Source organism: Bos taurus, chromosome 10, assembly GCF_002263795.3.
Source record: "Bos taurus isolate L1 Dominette 01449 registration number 42190680 breed Hereford chromosome 10, ARS-UCD2.0, whole genome shotgun sequence".
Lineage (NCBI taxonomy): Eukaryota > Metazoa > Chordata > Mammalia > Artiodactyla > Bovidae > Bos > Bos taurus.
The window spans coordinates 101,687,936-101,708,961 of NC_037337.1; the positions used below are offsets into that span (position 1 = coordinate 101,687,936).

Here is a 21,026-nt window from a genome sequence, read left to right on the forward strand (position 1 = left end):
GCGGAAAGCCAGGACAGGCTGTGGACGTGAGTCCTGGCTGGAGAAGATTGGAAGCTAAGACTGCTTTGGCATTTCAAGAACAAAAGAGCTTGTCATCAGGAGGCTTATGGTGCCACTGTGCCTCTGCCAGACACTGGCAGGCACCCACCCTCACCGTCCATACACAGGCAGGTCAGAGTCTGCACGTGTACACCCCGTGTCCTGGCTGTGGCTGTCCTGGGTACCAGTGATCCAAAGTGTATTCGGAGTGTAAAGCTGAGTGTGGATGCTGTTTCAAGGAATAAAAGTTTATCACCTAGACAGCCTGGAAGAGACTTTTTAGTCTCATTATTCAGGATAGACTTTAAGGTTCTAGGTGCTTAGAATTCTCTTAGAAGCCAAGTACAAAGCAGGGCTGGAAGAGACCATCTGAAGAGGTGTCCTCATGGTCTCCGTTGATGTTTATCTTGGAATAAGCCCTCAGATCTTGGGATGTTGAGGAAAATGAGACTAGTGAGGGAAGAGTGGAAATTAGCGGGAAGCTGACAATACAGTGATACTATGACTCTAGGAAAAAAATACGGCTCCTTAGAGGTCCAAGATGACAGCATGCTTTTATTTCTCTTGCTTGTTAGTAATGTGAAGTGACCTCCAGGGCAGAGACACAGGTTTTAATGGCAAAACCAACCAGTGTGAGGTGGAAGCCGTCTTCCTGTGAATTTTTTCCCAGCTTCCTAGATTATCACCGCCTGGTAACTCTCTCCATGTGGCAGCACAGCACCGCAGGTAAAAGGCACTTTCTGTTCACCTTGCTGCTGCCTGTCTCTCCTTGACTCAGATTCCCACAGCAGTAGTTCCGGCCCGAAGTTCAGGAGAATAGTTGATGCCCCAGCGAATGAATCTTTAAATATTCTGTTACCCAATGAAGTCAGGCTTTAAGGGTCTGAATAGCTGAGGTTTTCTCTCCATTCTAAAAATGAAATAGAGTTTGGGTGAACCTAATTGAAAAAATGTTTCCTGCGAGTAATCAATTTTTGGATGAGAGGTTCTGGCCCTACTTGCTGCGAGAGTTTCCAAAGATGCTTCAGAGCCTTTTCATCTCCACTCCTGGCGACTTGCTTGCCTTGGCACCTCCCCTCTGGTCAGGTCCCAGCCTCCTTCCTTCCACCGCGATTCCAGCCGTGTCCACAGCTCTTAATCTACATAAAACAGGATGCTGGTTTCTTTTCACTGAAAGTAAAATTAGCAGGAAAGGGAATGTGTTTATCAGTGTCATCTTACTCTATAAAGTGATACTGACATAGTTTTTTTTTAAGTATAGTTGAGTCATCATACTATTTTCAGGTATTTTTATAGATTATACTCGATCTATAGTTTTTCATAAGATAATGTCTCTAGGACCTCCCTGGTAGTCCAATGGTTAAGAATCTGCCTTCCAATGCAGGAGACATGAGTTCGTCCCCAGGTCTAGAAAGATTCCACCAGGCTCCTTTGTCCATGGGATTCTCCAGGCAAGAATACTGGAGCGGGTTGCCATTTCCTCCTCCAGGAGATCGTCTCAGACAAGGGGTCAAACTGGAGTCTCCTGCATTGGCAGGTGGACTCTTTACGACGCCCATGCGTGATTCCCTGCAGCCTGTTCACTCTGTGCGGGCAGGGGGCGCGTCTTCAGCCCCGTCCCCAGTCTTGCCCCGCCTCCTCCCTCCCCACCATGCCCTCTGGTTTGTTCTCTGTATCTGTGAGTCTGTTTATGTTTCAGCATGTGTAGTTGTTTCTTATTTTTAGATTCCTACATACGTCGTAACATACAGTATTTTTCTGTGTCTGACTTCACAAGCATACTACTCTCTGTGTCCATCCATGTTGGTGCACATGGCAACAAAATTTCACTTTTTCACTACTGAGTAGCATTCCACGGTGTATTTGCATAACACACCACGTCTTTATCTGTTCATCTGCAGTGGGCGCTTGGTTGCTTCAGTATCTTGACTATCATAAATAATGCTACTGTGAACACAGGGCACATGTATCTTTTCGAATCACTGCTTGTTTTTCTCCTTAGAACATAAACCCAGGGCTGGGATTGCTGGGCCTGTGGCAGTTCTGTTTCTAGTGTTTTGAGGAGCCTCCACACTGTGTCCGTAGTGACGGCGTCAGTTTACATTCCCACCAGCACTGCACCACGGTTCCCTTTTCCTCACATCCTCACCAGCGTTAATTTGTTATTTGTAGTCTTTTTGACCATAGCCATTGACAGAGCTTCCCAGGTGTAATGGGGGCTTCCCAGGTGGTGCTAGTGGTAAAGAACCTTCCTGCAAATGCAGGAGACATAAGAGACACAGGTTCAGTCCCTGGGTCGGGAAGATCCCCTGGAGAAGGAAGTGGCAACCCACTCCAGAGTTCTTGCCAGGAGAATCCCTCGGACAGAGGAGTCTGGCGGGGCTACAGCCCGCGGGACCACACTGAGCCGAACACGACTGAAGTGACTTAGCACCCACGCATTGCCAGGTATGGGTTGCTCGTTGTGGTTTTGATTTCCATATCCTTGACTTAGTTTTTTCTTAAGTGCAGCTTTTATGTACAACATCCCACATCCTGGCTAGGGCGTGAACAGGAAGCGTTTTTCATAGGAAGAAGCGGGGAATCTTTCTAAGGAAGGATAATTATTTTAATAGCCCTCCCTCAAGGGAAAACGCAGATGAGAGTGAAGCTTTTCGGGCAGTTGGATAAACCTTGAAGAACACAGCAGGATTTACATTCCTGGAAAACCCCATGGATGGAGGAGCTTGGTAGGCTACAGTCCATGGGGTCACAAAGAGTCGGACACAACTGAATGACTTCACTTTCACTTCACTTACACTTTTCCCCAAACGCAGGACCGTGCCGGAAGCTGAATGGATGTGAATGGGGCTCTGGGCGCTGACCGCTGCTCTCGCCGCTGGGGGCGTTGGACCCACGCCGAGACGCCTCACTGAGTCCCGCTCTTTTCTTGTCCCCGCAGCGCCAACCTGTCCAAGGCCGCCTGGGGCGCGCTGGAGAAGAGCGGCACCCAGCTGATGATCCGCTCCTACGAGCTCGGCGTCCTCTTTCTACCGTCAGCGTTTGTAAGTCCACTCGGCTGCCTGACCGGCGTGAGCGAGAGGGAGGGGGTATGTACTCCCATCTCTGGGCTTCCCAGGTGGTGCTAGTGGTGAAGAACGCACCTGCCAACACAGGAGACATAAGAGATGCCGGTTTGATCCCTGGGTTGGGAAGAGTCCCTAGAGGAGGGCCCGGCAACCCACTCCAGCGTTCTTGCCTAGAGACTCCCATGGACGGGGCTCCTGGTGGGCTTATAGTCCATGGGTCGCATGGAGTCGGACATGACTGAAGTGACTCGGCGTGCGTGCACTCGGGTTCTCTTCTTTAGTCTCCGTGACCTGCCCAAGGTCAGGAGGTCAAACAGCTGTGAATTTGTTTCCCCGATCACTCCTTTGGGTGCTGTATGATCACTGCTCTCAAGGAGTATATCCAGTAGGTGATGGAAGATCTTGCTTTGGGTAAAGTTAATAACAGTCTTTAAATAAAGATTGTGAACCAGAATGTGAAAGTTACTACAATATCAGCAAAGGGAGGAGTCAACCAAGTGTGAGATTTGTTCTGGGGTGGGGTGACCGCAGACCACCTTTAGGAGCAGGACGTCTTGAGGAGGGGCAGTGAAGGATCCTGAGGATTCTCGGTCAGTGGAGAGGAACAGGAAAGGCAGGCTATGGAGGAACTGGCCTGAGCACCAGCCTGGAGGCAGGGGGGCTCACAGCGTCTGCTGGAGACGGGGTCCCAGGGTCACGGAGGACCTGCTGTCACAGTCACTGGGAAGCCCCCAGGAGGGCACCACGCAGGAAGCCGTGTCTTTCTCTCAGTGTCCTTGTTCTTTTCTTGCCACTCACTGTAGTTGAGTTGCTGGTAAGCACACCCGTGATGCTGGCCCTTGGCACTCCACTCAGCCTGGACCAGGAGACTCAGCCAGGGGAGTGCTGTGAGCTGGTCCTGAGACTTCCCTCCAGGCCCCGCGACGTGAGGGCATCGTCTTGAGGTGGGCTGAGAGCGCCTTCTCTCAGTCTCGGGGGATTTCTCACAGAGCCGTCTCACAGGCTGTCCTGGGGCAGCCCTGTCACAGAGGGGGTTGCAGACGAGGAGGCGACTTCCACAGGCCCCCCCAGCTCGTCGGATCCAGCAGCCCCCAATGCTCCGTCCCCCCGACCCTCCTGGGATCGCTCAGCTGTGTCATCGGGAGGTAGTGAGTCCTCAGCACTAGGGAACTAATACTCAGGTGCTGTGACCATAGTGGCTATAGCTCTGAACTCAGGCTAGAATTATCTTCCAGTAATAGCTTAAGTCGTGGAGTAAATTCTGTGTCACTCATTGGCTTTTGTTGTCAGCATCTGCAAACTTCCAGTCCTTTCTAACTGTTCCGACGTGATCCCTCATCACAAAAATGAAAACAGGAAAGAAGTATGCTGCACTTCCAGAAGCTCTCAACCCCTCTAAGCGACTAATTTTTACCTCCTATGTTGCTTCTATGTGTACATTAGAGAAAGAATGGCCATAATCGTTTAGAATCCCCAGAATGACTGTAGACTAGACTCTTCGCTCAGATGGTAAAGAACCTGCCTGCCAATGCAGGAGACATGAGAGATGCCAGTTTGATCCCTGGGTCGAGAAGATCCCCTGGAGGAGGGCGTGGCAACCCACTCCAGCATTCTTGCCCAGACAGAGGAGCCTGGTGGGCCACAGTCCATGGGGTTGCAAAGAGTAGGACACAACAGAGCAACTAACACACCACTGTAGAGGTATACCACCATTCTAGCTAAAATAAGGATGTAGTCATGTATAAAGACCATCGGGCAAGAATATTGAAAGATGGACTCCCCCATCCTACACTGTGCCCCCAGGGTCAAGATTGAGGCCTCCGGCAGGGGGGCTGTGGAGCTGACTTCCTGAGGCAGCGGGCTCTCGAGTAAGCAGTTCCTTGTCATGTTTCCACGTGCAGATCCCACGCTTCACGGCAGGCCTCCTGCACACACTCAGGAACCCACACACCACCACCGTCTCGTCATCAGGCTTCTTCCCATCTGGGCAGATGGCCATGTCCTTCAGCGAGTCATCACTGACTGGGTATCTGACCTCGCCTCCCAAGGGCCTGACGGTCGAGCTGATCAAGGATGTTGTCGCAGTGAAACAGATGCCTTGTGTGAGAGAAGCCCCGGGCATAAGCTGGCTGCTGAGACACATGAGGAGGCTTGAGAGACGCCCCGGGCTTAGGCTGGCTGTGAGACACCCCGGGCATAGGCTGGCTGTGGGACACGTGAGGAGGGCTGAGAGACGCGTGAGGAGTGTTGAGAGACGTCCCAGGCATAAGCTGGCTGTGAGACGCATGAGGAGGGCTGAGAGACGTCCCGGGCATAGGCTGGCCGCTGAGATGCATGAGGAGGGCTGAGAGACGTCCCAGGCATAAGCTGGCTGTGAGACGCGTGAGGAGGGCGCTGGGCCCGAGTGAGCAGAGCCCAGAGGTCTCAGTGCATATCCAAGGTCTTTTAGGTGCATTTTTCAGAAACCAGCTTGAGCTGCCTTAGGCCCACAGAAGAGGGAGTGTGGTGGGATTACGGGATGGGAAGGACAGTGGAGGTGTGGAGGGCCGGGCTAGCCAGCCCCCGATGACGGGCTCTGTGGGCTGCCGCCCCTGCTGCAGCTCCATCGCGGACCTTCTCGGCTCCGTTGCGGGCCATTCTGCATTTCTAGTCACTGCCCAAGCTTGGGTCTGCCCTCCACGCCTCTCCTTCCCAGCCCCGGCCCCAAGTAGGGGCCTGCTTGCAGAGAAGGGGGTTTGGTGTGAGCTAGGAAGCCACCCAAGAGGTAGGAGCTGACTGCCAGGGAGTTTTACCGGTGAGTGAGGTGATGTGTTTTATCTGGAGGAAGCAGCTAAAGGGTTTTTGCAGCACAGGAGACGTTGTCCTTCAGCCGCTCTACCTCGTCCATGTCACGTACTGTTCTGCGGAGCTTCTGAGAAAGCAGGAGACCTCTGTGTGGCCCTCAGAGAATTAACATTTATGGATTTGACTTTGAGGGCACCGGAGATCTCTGCCAGGTCATCAGTCATCTTGTGGAGGCTGCAGGAGCCCAGAGCGAGACTTAGCTTGTGAAGGAGAGGCCCTCCCTGCTCTGAGTGCACCCGGCTCGTCCCTGGACTCGCTGCCTGGGGTGGCCTCCCGCACGGTCGGCTTTGCAAGCACCTCCCGCCGCCTCCAAGAAGGCAGACGAAGCGGGGTCTTCTCTCGGGAGGCCTGTGCCACTGTCCCAGCCAGGCAGCCCTGCCTTGGCCTCTTTCTTAACATTCCGGGCTCCCCACTGATGGGGTTGGGCCCACACAGTGTTGGGGGTCGTCTTTACTCAGCCCACTGATGCAAACAGGAATCTCATGGAGACGCCCTAGAGACACGCGGGTGATGTTTGCTGGTTCCCCGGTATCCCGCGCCCCCCTTCTCGGGAGCCTTAATCCATATTACGGACGGCCCCTGAGGCTCCCCGCCTCCCCCAACCCCCGTCTCTCTCATCTCCACTGCAGGTGCTGCTCCTCTGCGCCCCACGGCCTCGAAAACCAGGGCTTGTTCCGGGCGCCCTGTGTTGTCATTGTTGACTCAGGCGTCTCCTCAGCGGGGCTGGGAGCTGCTCTCACAGGAGGGCCTGGCACACGGGGGCTCTCCCTGAAGTCTGTCCGTTGGTGTCGCTCCCGTGAGGTTCCTGGAGCACCCTCACCCCTTTGTGTGAGGAGGACAGTTACGCAGAGCAGTGACGATGTGGGCGATGTGGATTTAATCGAAGGGGTGTTGGGTGGTGGTGGTGGTCCTCAGTTGCTCAGTCGTGTCCGACTCTTTGCGACCCCATGGGCTTCAGCACACCAGGCTTCCCCATCCTTCACTATCTCCCAGAGCTTGCTCAGACTTACCTCCATCAAGTCGGTGATGCCATCCAACCATCTCATCCTCTGTCGCCCCTTCTCCTCCTGCCTTCAGTCTTTCCCAGCATCACGGTCTTTTCCAATAAGTCGACTCTTCTCACCAGGTGGCCAAAGTATTGGAGCTTCAGCTTCAGCATCAGTCCTTCCAGTGAATATTCAGGACTGATCTCCTTCAGAATGGACTGGTTGGATCTCCTTGCAGTCCAAGGGACTCTCAAGAGTCTCCTCCAACACCACAGTTCAAAAGCATCAATTCTTCGGCGCTCAGCCTTCCTTATGGTCCAGCTCTCACATCCATACGTGACTACTGGATAAACATAGCTTCGACTAGATGGACCTTTATCAGCAAAGTGATGTCTCTGCTTTTTAATAGGCTGTCAAGGTTGGTCATAGTAGATGCTCAAGGATCTCATCAGGAACCGTTTGCAGCATGGGGTAGCTCACCTGTAGCGTCTGTTGAAGCTGACGCATGTGCACACAGCCTCATGTTCACTGTCGTGGGAGTATGTTACCTTACTTAAAATAACAGTCCCTATGTATTCATTCAGTGTCTTAACCATTCTGTGTTGGCCATTGTCCTGAATGGCTGCTGGGAGTGGTGCAGTCTGAGGCCCGGTGTGATTCCTGTCTTTGGGTTTCTTCCTTCAGTGCTGTCAAGATAAGCCTTTTGATATGTTTCGCTACATGTTTGCCAGAGACTTACATAACACCCAGTTCTCGAGTCGCTCTTGTGACTGGACATCATCCAGACCCAGTTTCTGGAGATCAGCCCTCCTTTGTGGCCCCCGGGAAGAACTCCATGTGTGAAACACCCGCTTTTCTGAGTTAGCAGCAGCCAGAATCGCCACTTCTGTCCTTCATCGGCGGACCATCCCGACATCTGCGTTCCTGAACGAGGACTTGAGGCCAGCATTGCACGTGGTCAGGTTTTGTGCTCAGCATGGGCTCAGCCTCAAGCACAGCAGGTGCCACCCGTGGGAAGCCGACGGCTCTCCTTTCCTTGGCCGTCTTAGGGGCCGGTTGTTCCGGAAGCGCGTGAGCAGACACTGCTTGGCCTACAGACTGCAGCGATGGAGAGCCTGCACTTCCTATTCATGATAATGATGCCATTGGAAAGTTCTGGGATTGATCTGAAAGCCGACAAGTTCCCGGTAGCCAAATACTGATGTGTTCCCATTTTTTCTGCTTTTTTTTTTTCCTCTGGCTGTACCAGGCCTTAGCTGCAGTATGCGGGATCTTTAGTTATGGCATGTGGGATTTTGTTCCCTGACCAGGGATCAAACCAGGGCCCCCTGCACTGGGAGTGTGGAGTCTTTAACAGCTGGACCACAGGGAAGTCCATTCTGTGGCTTTTAAATGTGTGACTCAGTAAACACATCGTTTTGAGGTTAACCTAACTTGTCATAGAGCGTGGAGTCAGCAGCTTTCTTTTTGATCGGGAACACTTTCAAGACCTTTGGGGATTAATGTCAGGGCACATTTGACTCTGCTCCCCTTGGCTGTTGCTCACAGTAGGTGCTTGACAAATGTTTGTTCAGTGAAGACCTTATTCCTTTACAGTCTGACTTCACCCTTCCACTTTTATAATGTTTTTTGAGTTGTCCCTTTTGTCGTGGCAGTCTGGATGCAGGTTGGGAAGGGATTTCCAGACGCAGAGCATTTCAGAAGGGAGTGAGTTTATTAAGAACGAAGAGCAGAGAGAAAGCGGGCACTGCAAGTGCAGTGGGCCGCCGCCTCCTGACAGGCCAGGCAGAGCGGGCGTTTTTTGTGGGTTAGCAGCCAACTCTTATGCCTCAAGACAGAAAATTCCTGCTGGCAGATGACCATTAGGTGATTGGTTAGGTCCCTATACGGTGACTACCGGGGTGAGCATTTCCTCCTAATACGGGGTCAGGAGGCCTGCTGGTGATATCAGAGGAGCTTTTGGCCGTGGTTACACAGGAGCTCAGTCGGCTTCAGGGGCAACCTTGGTCCCAGTCTCTGCTTTTGTGGCCGTCGTGTAAGGCGTTGCACCTGTGGCCTTGGGGCAGGACTCCACACCTTTAATTGAGGCGTATTTAACTTTTAGGTTAGACGGATTCATCTAGGTTCAGAAAAATCTCAATATAGGAAAGATCACCTCGTGATTTCAAAGAGCAGTAGCTGTGTTCTCAACTGTCAGGCGTCTGCGAGTGTTTCAGGGAGACACAAGTTTTCCCTCTGTGAACCTGTGCGTTTTGGTGTTTACTGAGCACGAACATAGGCACTGACTGGGCTGCGCAGTGCTCTGTCCAGAACTCACCCCACCTCTGGGAATAACGCAGAAACCATCTCAGAATGGTGGCCCGATGTCCTGAGCATCCCTGCCTTTGTCCCAGGGCTGAGAGCCGGCTCAGCCCCAGGCTCTCTTGCTCCTGAGGCGGTGGGTTCTCTTTCCTGTGATCAGAAGCAAAAGCGCTGCAAACCGACGCCACCAGCTTTCAGTCTTCACGCCTTTACTTTCTCTCTTCTCCGTTCTGGTTAAACGTTTTTTATTTCTGTTGCCAAGCATGGCTCTGGCTGGAAGAACTAACAAAATTTACAAGCGCCCCCACCTTAACCATCCCCTCGCTCTCCCTGCACCACCTCTGCCAACCTGCCCAGAGCCCAGCGCGTGGCTCGGGCTCTCAGAGTTCCCCGGGAGGCCACGGCTGAGCACCAGGTTTCAGGTGATGTTTCTTTGCAACCCCTCGTGTTCTTCTGCTCAACTGAAAGGACCACGTCCCGGCCTCGCCCCGCCGCTCACCGGTCCACGTGCAGTCCCCGCGTCCTGTCCCTCTGCCGGGCACAGCCTCCACTGCCCCTGCTGCTCCTGGTCTCTGCTGCCTGGGACCCATCCCATCCCCCCCACCTCGGCTCCCACCTCCTCCTGAAGCGGTTTCTGCCCCCCGTCAGGGTCTGCGTCTCTCTGCCTTGAAGGCGTCCGAGGTCCAGGAGGCAGCGTCCCAGGTTCTCAGGGGCAGCACACAGTGAATGGGAGCAGCGTGCCTCCCACCGCCAGCCCCTGCTTTCTGCCCCACCCCGGCCCCCCCACGCTCCAGTGCCTGTCGGCCCCCAGTGCGGTGGGCTGTGGCAGCGATGGCCGTCTCCTAGCTGTGACCCCCCGGGCCTGCTTCGTGCTCAGAAGTGGCTCAGAGAGACAGCACAGAATTGGAGAGATTCCAAGGACCGAGAAGGGGCCCTCCCTGAGCACAGGGTATGAAGGCTCAGGGACTTGAGGTCTGTAGGGGCCAGAGTGACAGAGGCGGGCTGCAGCCCCACATGAGCCATGAGACTCAGCCTGCTCATTTCTTTGGGCTTCCTTCTTCTCCGCCGTGACGGGGGCGATCATTTGAGAATGAAGAGTGGTTACGTGTGAAGTGTTTACAGCAGCCCCAGGTACTTAGCAAGTGCTGGGCCCAGGTCATAGTTCATAAACCAGCATGTAGACAAAGCCGTTCAGTGGAGGGCGGAGACTGAGCTTTAGGAGAACCGAAATCTTGATGTCACACCCATGATGGCGCAGTATTACTTTTTCCCCTTCCAGAACATCCTCCACACTCTCACAGTCAGCCCCTCGCTTCTCAAGAGCCCATCCCTCTTGGCCCTGCAAGGGGTACACTCCTCCACAAAGCTTTTCCAAAGCCCCCAGCTGGAGGCACTGAAGACAATATGCTTCAGGAAAAGCGAGAGAGCCACCTTCCTGTAACTCGCTTCCTTGCCAATCAGCGCATCTGTGATGAAAGGCGCTCCTTCCGGAAGGTTCATCTGCGCTAGTGTTCACCCAGGAACGTTTGCCTAGGGTTTTACTGCTTGAGGATGCTACTCGGTTAGATGCAACTAAAAACATAAATTACATCTCAAACTGAAACGTGAGCCTGCTTGTTCTCTGTGATTGAGCTAAGCTGCTAAGCCTAATCCGTCACAGTGAGAACCAGCTCTTTCCCTCCCCGAACTGGTGGAGGGAAAAGCCAGTAATTTCTCATGCGCGGTTCATGTCCACCCTCTCACCCGGCGTATTATCACTGTATTGTCATAATAGCTGTCTTCAACGTGACCCGTGCCTGGGAGGGTGCCGTCCTCTGTTCTGTAAAATGCCAACTGGTACCACTATGATATATAAATGATGATAATTAGAAGACACCCTTGAATTATTTGACATCCAGATTGAAGGGGAGAGTGGCACTCTTTAAAATGTAAATATATGATGCCCTAGAATTGGGGTCAGAAATGGCAGTCTAGGGAAAAGCACATTGCTTCCTGTCAGGCATGATCGGCTCAAAGCTCCTGGCGTGTGAATCAGCCACCACAGAATGGCACAGGGGGGCTTGTGATCTGGGTCTGAGCTGTAAAGATTGATCATCCCTCACCATGCACATTTGAGAAGTAACACAAGTAAGCCAGGAGCTAAACAAGAGGGAAGTCATTTTTTGCCTGAAACTCAATAAAGTTTTTGATAATCATTAATAGGCATCACTTCCCAACCTCTGGCCTGTTTTTTTTTTTTTTTTAGGAGGTCAAGGGCCAGGGTTTCCAGAATTTGGCTCATCCTGCCTTGTTATTCAGTTGCTGAGTCGTATCTGACTCTTTGTGACCCCGTGTACTGTAGCCCGCCAAGCTCCTCTGTCCATGGGATTTCCCAGGCAAAGATACTGGAGTGGGTTGCCATGTCTGCCTTTATAGTGGAACTTACTTGCTCAGAAAACCTTCTGCAACTCCTCACTGTACATCACAGTAAAGGCCACTCTCACCAGGGTCCTGCGACACCCCGTGCTGTAAGTGAAGGATAACCAGCTGGAACTTGTTTCAGGCGGGGCTGAACCCAGAGGTCTGGGCGGTGTCCTCGGGGCTCCTGTCTCCATTTGCAGGACGTGGAGCTCGGCCTGCAGCTGGGGCTCACACCTGCCGAGCTGTTGCAAGTTGTTGCCTTCCATAGCCCCGAGGAGGGCTCTCGTCTAACACTCAGAAATGAATTGTCCAGGGAGACACGTGCTGACCAAGCAAGAGACCTTATTGAGAAGGGGCGCCCGGGTGCAGAGCAGGCGGGAGAGGGAGCCCAGAAGGACCGCTGTGCCGCGTGGCCCACCGTCCCAGCCTTTGTGGTGACTGCGCTAGTTTCCAGGTTGTCTCTGGCCGGTCACTGACTCAGGGTCCTTCCTGGCGGCGCAAGCGTTGCTCAGCCGAGATGGATTCCAGCACAGAGGATTCTGGGAGGCTGCTAGACGCTTGGGCTGGAGTCTCTTCTCCCGTTTTGGCCTTTCCAAAATGCTTCCAGTTCGGGTAGCTTGTTCTGCGTTCCTTGCCGGGACCTCTTAATAAGATAACTCATGCAAGGCGTGACTGTCGTTCCTGAACAGGTTGGGCAGTTTCAGTCAGTGGTTCCTGTAGCGAGAGGAGCTCCCCAGAGAAGGGTGGTCTCTTCCCCGCATCCCTGACTCAGGCCAGAGGAGACGGCCCGATTCAACAGGGAGAAGCTGCAGGTGTCCACAGCGCTCCCCCTTCGCAGCCCTCTGCAGCCTGCCACCGTGTTCCCTCCCCAGCGTCCCCAGCGCCCCCCCGCCTCGCCTCCCTCACCGTCCCCTGCAGGGCCTTCCCTCAGGCTGGCCTCCCCTGATGGTGCTCCCTGCTAGCTCTTCGTTCATCAGAATTATATCAACTTTTCAAGGTCCAGGAAAAATATTTTCTGTGGCGCTTTTCTTAAGTGACCACTGTTACAAGGTCCTTTCTTCCTTTTCTGCACAGACTCTGCCTGTATCTCACGTGTTGCCTTTTGCAGCTTTACTCACCCGCATCTGGGGCGGGGCATCACCCCTGCCTCCCTGCACGTCCCCTCCTGCCTGCGGCGCTTCCGTGCACGTTGCTGTGTTGGCTTCCGTGCAGATGCCCAGAAAGTGAGCGGGGAAGGTCCTTTAACCCCATTTTTGCAGCTCAACATTTCTTGACCACCAACTACGCGTCAAGGCTTGTGCTGGGTGTTGAAGTGAGACGTGTTAATGCAATAACATCCGGAAGATTGGGGCGTTCCAGGAGTTGCAAATGGTAAAGAATCTACCTGTCAGTGCAGGAGATGCAGTTTCAGTCCCTGGTGGGGAAGATGCCCTGGAGGAGAGCATGGAAACACACCCCAGTAGTCTTGCCTGGGAAATCCCGTGGCCGAGGAGCGTGGCAGAGTCAGACGTGACTGAGCTCCATCTCACGATGAGGAGGTGGAGGCCTGGTGGACACGTGGCCCGGCGTCCCCCACGGCCACCTCGTTTAGTTCCTCTCGCAAGTTCCCGGCCGCCTCTGGGCCACTGGGGACCCTGTGGCCTCCTCCTGGACCCACCCTCACCTGACCAAATGCAATTCACCTTTCAAAGCTTGATTAAAATGTCACTTTCTTAGGGGGACTTCCGCTGAGCACCCGTCCCCGACAAATCTAAAACAGGCCTCCTATTTTCTAGGACTCCTCTGTTGTTATTCACAGCACCTGTCACAAATTGTAATTAGTTATTTGACTTCTATAAATGTGTTTGTTTAACGTCTCCCCACTAGACTGTACATCCCGTGAGAACAGGGATTGACAGTTGTGGCAACTCCTGTACGTTGAGTACAGGCTGACACAGAAGAGGGGCTCAAGGAGTCATGAGTGGGGTGAATGAGTGCAGCCTGAGCCACTCACAGCCCTTACTACCCGCACAGACTCAGCCCAGGTTGCCCGAAGGCCAGGTCCACACAGCACTGATGCTTACCATTCCCTCCCCTGTGCCCAGGAAGGAGCAGCCTCTTCTACCCAAGTCTAAGTTGTGTGCTCACCAAGACAGGAACTGTAGGGCTAGCACTTTGTGTGGGTTCTGGAGACAGAGCCCCGTTTGATATGTGGGCATCTAGGATGAGAAGGAACAACATGAGTGTGAACAGGTGGCCAGAGGAATGAGGCAGAAACACTGTGCTGGGGTCATCTGGGAAGGGGTCGGGGGATGGTCAGTGGTGTGGGGAGCGCCCAGCTGACCTCCAGAGTGCCCACGTGCCGGGCAGGCCCCGTGTCAGGAGGCAGGAGCAGTGTGAACATCAGCCTGGTTCGGCACCTGGCCTTGCATCCTGATGAGGATCCGAAGTTAGTACGAGCCTCTTCTGGAGTTCTTAGACTCAGCCTTCATTTGGTGGGTCTTGTTGAGTTCTCACTGTTACATTCCTATCCCGTTATCTTGGACACTTTCATTATACATGAAAGCAACTTTTATACTTCACCAGAGTGAGCAGCCCATTACTACAGCAATACTGAAAGTATTCGAAGTGTTTGACAGTATCTTCTACATACTCCCTGCTGCTGTACACAGAGGTCGGTAGAGATGGGCTCTGCTGCTGCTGCTGCTGCTGCTGCTGCTAAGTCGCTTCAGTCGTGTCTAACTCTGTGCAGCCCCACAGATGGCAGCCCACCAGGCTCCCTGGTCCTTGGGATTCTCCAGGCAAGAACACTGGAGTGGGTTGCCATTTCCTTCGACATTGCATGAAAGTGAAAAGTGAAAGGGAAGTCGCTCAGTCGTGTCCGACCCTCAGCGACCCCATGGACGGCAGCCTACTAGGCTCCTCCATCCATGGGATTTTCCAGGCAGGAGTCCTGGAGTGGGGTGCCATTGCCTTCTCCAAAATGGGCTATAACAGCCCCCAAATTTTGTTTTCTCATATATCTTTATATACTTTATTAAACTTTTGCAAGCTTTACTATAATTTATTTTCCGAAACTTGGACATTTCATTTTTAAGAAAGAGTGATTTGCAGTGTCGTAGATATATTTGACCTAACCGATATCAGAAGAAGCTCTGAAACAATCACAAAAATAGCTCTGAATTCTGTTGTGAGCATCATAAAAATATAATTGCATCTTTGGGAACTTCTTCCAGAAAATGAGATGCATTATAGATTCTGTGTGTCTGCAGGGCCTGGACAGTTTCAAAGTGAAACAGAAATTCTTCTCTGGGAGCAGCCAGGAGCCCACAGCCTCCTTCCCTGTGCCATACGACCTACCTCCAGAAGTGTACGGAGACAGAGGTGAGACCCAGGGGACATAGACACTCGGGTGTGAGTGCCAGCGCAGAGACAATGGCGCTCGGGGAGAGCCGTGGGTGGGCTCTTGGCAGGAGCCTGGCTGGGGGGCTGCTCTGGGAGCACAGGTTCGTGGCCCCGGAAACACGGCTCTCAAGCCTCTGGGTCTCAGAACCCCCTGTGCCCTTACTAATCAAGGACCACAGACAGCTTTCCTTTACGTGGGTTTCTATAGCTGTTGATATTTGTCATAAAGAAATTAAAGCCAATAAATTTTAAAGTACTTATTGACTTATTTTAAAATAATAGGAGAAGGAAATGGCAACCCACTCCAGTGTTCTTGCCTGGAGAATCCCAGGGAGGGCAGAGCCTGGTGGGCTACCATCTATGGGGTCTCACAGAGTCGGACACGACTGAAGCGACTTAGCAGCAGCATTATCCTCTATGTGTAACTTACGGTATAAAAGCCCCTGTTGAAAATAAAGCTACGGGCCTTGCTCACAAAAAAAAATAAAATAAAATAATAATAAGCCCATTGATATATTTAAAAATATCTAAAGTGACTGTCCGCCAACTCAGGTTGGTTTGGAAGATGGCCTTGTTCCCCGCTTTGCAGACGCGTTTGCTGTCTGGGCTCACAGCTGGGTTCTCACCGCTGCTCCTTGCTGCCACCCACGTCAGGCAGCCTCTGTACACCCAGGCGCAGTGACCGGTGATGACTTAATGTTAGGATGGCCCTCATTTTGACTTTACAGGTGTACCCCCACCCCTTGAAAGGTAGGTCCCCAAGTCACCCTCTGAAAACTGCTGCACTAGGCGAGGACTTTAAGGTCAGAGACCAGGTCTTTTTTGCAGAGGAAGTCGGTGGCATCTTGGCACGGGTTCCCAGTGTTCTGGAGGGAGGCTGGCCGGGGTGGGCGGCCCCACCTCCGCACCTGCTCTGACGCGGCCCCTCCAGCCCCAGAGCGCTTCTCTCAGCCCCGGGAAGTCTGGCTTTGAGGCGAGTTCACGCTTCACCAGGTTCACGCAGGGGGAGAAGTAATACAATCAGGACGGGGCAGATCCTACCCTACCTGTAGGGTAGCCGGGTATAGTCCACAGTCTTTGAGCAAATGCTAGATGTGAACAGGACAAGTTTGAGTTTTGATTGGACAGTATCAGTGACGTCATCCCATTGATACTGCAAAACCTCGGATTCCCGAGTAGGGCTGGCCTTGCCTGGTGGGCCCTTCCTTCCCTGACCAAGGCTGGCTGGGTCCCAGCCGCCTCCCAGCCTCACTCACTCTGGCTTCCATGCTGAGCCAAGCCTGCCCTTCCGAGGGCCCCTTTCTCAGGTTATCTGGGCTCGTCTGACAAAGCCCCTCCTGCCTCACACAGCCGGCTTCCTCTCTCTGGTCACATGGACAGCTTCCAAAGGCCTTCTTGTTCCCTTCCTTCCAAGCCATGTGTATTTTTCTGAGTCCTCTAAGTATGTTGTTGTAAATTCACCATATTTGTTTTTTACTAGCAAGAGGTTCTGTCAGAATTTCAAGGAATCCGTGACGACTCCTCCCCACCTCCAGCTCACAGATGGAAAACACTGCTTTAGGTCCTGGTGTTTATGCACTAGCCTGACAGCTTATCGCGTGACCTTGGCTGGTGGTTTGCCTTCTCTAGGCCTTAGTGTTTCCATTTGCAAAATGAGAAAATGAGAGCGCACAGCTCACTGCTGAAAAGTGACTGAGATGAGGTCTTGAAAGCATCTAACCCAGTGTCCAGCTCAGAATTGGCATCCAGTTGCTGTTAGCCACTGTTTCTGGCACTTAAAATGTCCGATGCAGTTACAGCAGGGAGTGGACGGTCGTTCTCTCCCCCACCCTGATGAACTGACAAAGAGCCTGAGACTCGTGCAGGACAGACCCTAACCCAGGACGTGACCTGATGCCCTCATTCCCCTTCTGGCTTTGGGCTGTGCCTTTGTCTTTTTCCTTTCTCTTGTTTTTCTGTTCTGTTCCCTCCTTCCTGCCCCCCGACCTCCCAGTTCTCCTGAATAAACATATTGGTGGTAGGGAAGACCCATGTGATGACGGCCTTCGGCTTAGCCGCCTGGGCTACATGTGTGCTTAGCTTTGGACCTTGGGCACTGCCCTGACAAAGGGGCACCTTGCCAGGCCTGGCCCAGACCTACTGAGACGAGCCCTCCAGCGGTGGGTCCCAGAAAAACGTGCCAGCAGTTCCCAGTCAGCCCAGACAGGTGAGGGTCAGCGTCCCAGCGGCAGGGCGTTCCCCGGTCTGCCTCCCCTCTGGACTGTAACCTGGAGAGGCCCTCGGCTTTGTCTAGCATGGTGGTGGTGTTTAGTTGCTCAGTCGTGTCAGACTCTCTTGCGACCCCGTGGACTGTAGCCTACCAGGCTTCTTAGTCCATGGGATTTCCCAGGCAGAATACTGGAGTGGGTTGCCATTCCCTTCTCCAGGGCATCTTCCTGACCCTGGGATTGAACCCACATCTCCTTTATTGGTAGGCAGATTGTTTACCTCCCGGCCAACTGGGAAGCCCGCCTGGCAGAGCACAGCACCTAACCAACACTAACAAGCATTCCATATACACACACGACTGTCACAAGGCACGCGCTCTCGTGGGGCAGGCGAGGAGGCTCGCCTGAAACAGGCCTTCATCCCAGCCAGTGAGTGGCAGTGCTGACTTCACAACCCCGCACCCCTCCGTGTTGGCATTTTTTGTGTGTCCCTTTCCCCCAAGGTTGTGGAGGGCCTTCCAGCCAGCATGGAAAGGACCTGCCCAAGAAATACAGATATTTGTTTATTTATAAAACAGAGCATGGGATTTTCCCGGCGGGTGGTTTCCAGGTCCTCACTTGGACATTACTGGCTTATCTTGAAGGAAAGGAATACAGTCCCCATTGGTGTTCACAGTGGGTGGCTCCAGGACCCACCGGATACAAAATCCTCAGATGCTCGAGTCCCATGACAAGCACTCTATGTCCCCGATTCCACATCCCCAGATTTGACCAACCCCTGATCATGTAGTACATGTTTATTGAGAAAAAAATCTGCACATAAGTGGATCCGCACATTCCAAACCCAGGTTGTTGGAGGGCGTGCTCTAAGTGCGGTGGTGGCCCTTTAAGTCACTAGGAGATGCCTGTGTGTCACAGACCCTGACCTGGGGAGACAGCAAGGGTCAGAGTGTGTCCTGCCCAGGGTGAAGCACAGCTGCCGTTACCCCACAGAGCAGTTTGCAGGGAAAGAGGAGGAAGTGCAGGGACGTGCAGACGCAGAAGATGGTGTTTCTAGGGCAAGAGAGTGGCCAGTGAGTAGCCAGAGAGTCAGGTCTCCAGCCCTGCTAGCCCCCTGCCTCTCAGGGAAATTAACAGCAAGTGTGGTTTCCTGCTTTCAAACCATCCGGAGGCCAGAGGCTAGAGAACAGGGTTCTGATAACGTGTTGCCACCTTGGGCATTCTTTGGCTGCTCCTGCTGCTGGGAGCTGCTGTTTGCACGTTCAGTCTATGATTATTCAAGACAAATGGTGAAGCTGGGCGGTGTGAGCAGCAGTCATTGTTAGGCAGGCCAGCCTCCCAGCTGCCATCTGTGTCTGCTCAAGAAGAGGCCAGCGCCGACCCCCGGGGCAGCTGGCTGGTCCATCCCAGCCGACCTGCCGAGTGAGCACTCCGCCCTTCAGACTTGTTCCGCCACTCATGTTTCCCAGAACAGTAGTAGGGGAGTTTATTTTTAATCCTTGCAGTGTGTTTACACCCTACCTTGCCTGGAGATTCCATGGACAGAGAAGCCTGGTGGGCTGCAGTCCATGGGGTCACAAAGAGTCAGACACAACTGAGCAACTTACACTTTCACATTATTTTGGTTCTTTGGAAGAAAAAGTTCACATTTATTGAGCACCTACAATATGCTGGGAATGAGCTTCCCAGTCGTTCTCGCATTCATACTTCACAGTAATCCTGGGAGGTTGCGAGCGTAATTAGCTCCCATTTCACAGACGGGGAACCCGAGACCAAGATCCGCAAGCCTTCCCCAGGCCGCAGACAGAGACGAAGGCAGGATTTGAACCTGGGTCTTCTTTCCGTTGTGTTGTTGGGTGTTGTCATCATAGACGTGCCTGAACCGGCTAAGTCTGCTCCTGCCCCTAAAAAGGGCTCTAAAAAAGCTGTGACCAAGGCCCAGAAGAAGGACGGCAAGAAGCGCAAGCGCAGCCGCAAGGAGAGCTACTCCGTGTACGTGTACAAGGTGCTGAAGCCAGTCCATCCAGACACCGGCATCTCGTCCAAGGCCATGGGAATCATGAACTCCTTCGTCAACGACATTTTTGAGCGCATCGCTGGCGAGGCATCGCGCCTGGCGCATTACAAGTGCTCGACTATCACATCCAGGGAGATCCAAACTGCCGTGCATCTGCTGCTGCTCGGGGAGCTGGCCAAGCACGCCGTGTCCGAGGGCACTACGGCTGTCACCAAGTATACCAGCTCCAAGTACATCTGATAGGCCTAGCCGCTGATAACGGAGAGGGCGACGGCACCCCACTCAGTACTCTTGCCTGGAAAATCCCACGGACGGAGGGCCTGGTGGGCTGTAGTCCATGGGGTCGCTAAGAGTCGGCCACGACTGAGCGACTTCATTTCACTTCTTTCCATTGTATCAGTACCATTCCAAGGCCTGTTGCTTCCCTCGATGTGGGTCTACAGGCATTATACAGAGATGGTCATGGCTCAGCAATCACTGGCCTTAAATTACAGAACAAAACCGTTTCGGGGATGTGACTCTGGGCCTCGTGGTTCTGTGTGACCGTGACCAGCTGAGAGCAGAGAAGTGGCCTTGACTGTCCCCGTGGTCACTGCTGGTTTCTCCAGCTTCTCAAAAGAAGAAAACAAGAGCCACCTCCTTTTTAGGTTCTCTCTATGCAGATGGAACACGGCATCTTGCACAGTTCTTCAATTTATCTCATTTAATGGGCTTCCCTGGTGGCTCAGTGGTAAAGAATCTGCCTGCCAATGCAGGAACATGGGTTTGTTTCCTCTGTTGGGAAGATCCCCTGTAGAAGGAAATGGCAACCTTCTCCAGGATTCTTGCCTGGGAAATCCCATGGACAGAGGAGCCTGGTGGGCTACAGTCCATGGAGTTGCGAAAGAGCAGGACACGACCGAGGGACTAAACAGCAACAGTGTCTCATTTAATCCTACTGCCGGCTCCACGGCTTAGGCACAGGTAAGGAGACAGGTTCAGAGGTGAAGGGACTTGGGAACCTTAGTGGCAAGCCAGCATTTACCCCGGGGTTCACGCTCCCGTGTCTTAACATGAACCTTTACTGCAAGCTCCTACCCAAAAGGGCTCAGTTCAGAAAAGGACTCTCGTGATATGTCTGCTGCGGCCCGTGAGTGATTTGATCCTATCAGGTGAGTGGATTTTCTGTAATCATATTCAAATAAGTGTTACATTCATGTAATTTTTTTTCCCCCAGATCGACCATGGATTTGGAACATCCCTTATGTCAAAGCACCTGATACACATGGGAACATGTGGGTTCCCTCCTGAGAGCAGGAAAGCTCTGTGAAGTTGACATGTAAGGCCTGAGCCCCAAACGTTGGATGTCCTTGTTTGTAATGGGTGTTCACTTCCCTTAATGTTTTATCAGCCCCCCAACAAAACTCTGCAAAGGTCAGTCTTTCAGACGTGAACGTTGGTTATCCTTTCAATGGTCACTGTTGACATTCTCACTTGAAAAAAAAATTGTATATTTTCTTAACTCCCTTTTCTATGCCTTGGAATAAAAGCTATTAAACTTCCGCATATTAAAAGGATATAGATAGACAGATGCAAAGCGATCTTCCTGGTAATGCAGACTCTCATGGTGGCGTCAACGCTTCTGAATGGAAGGTTGACGTTGTGAGCTGTGCTCCGTTGGAAAGGGTGCCTCTGATTCAGCTGAAACTTTCCAGAGCAGGAGTGTGACCCGTCACCCCTGCCTCAGCTTTCTGGGTGTGTGGCAGAGTTGCTGGAAGGGCCTGCTGTGTGTCACTGAGGC

General features: G+C 52.8%; 1 protein-coding gene across 11 annotated transcripts in view; it reads left to right on the forward strand.

Moving 5' to 3' along the window:
- TDP1 (tyrosyl-DNA phosphodiesterase 1) overlaps positions 1 to 20,791 on the forward strand; it is a 72,917-nt gene extending 52,126 nt beyond the window's left edge. For 6 of the 11 annotated variants that reach the window (XM_059890378.1, XM_059890376.1, XM_059890383.1 and 3 more), the window contains 3 exons: positions 2,981 to 3,128; positions 14,890 to 15,001; positions 20,463 to 20,787. In XM_059890378.1, the coding sequence (XP_059746361.1) occupies positions 2,981 to 3,128; positions 14,890 to 15,001; positions 20,463 to 20,536 (334 nt within the window). In that variant the 3' untranslated portion in view covers positions 20,537 to 20,787. Of the gene's footprint in view, positions 1 to 2,980; positions 3,129 to 14,889; positions 15,002 to 20,462 lie in introns of those variants that run through there. The other 5 variants (XR_009496033.1, XR_009496034.1, NM_001193155.1 and 2 more) reach the window with 4 other exon arrangements.
- Positions 20,792 to 21,026: the final 235 nt, after the last annotated feature.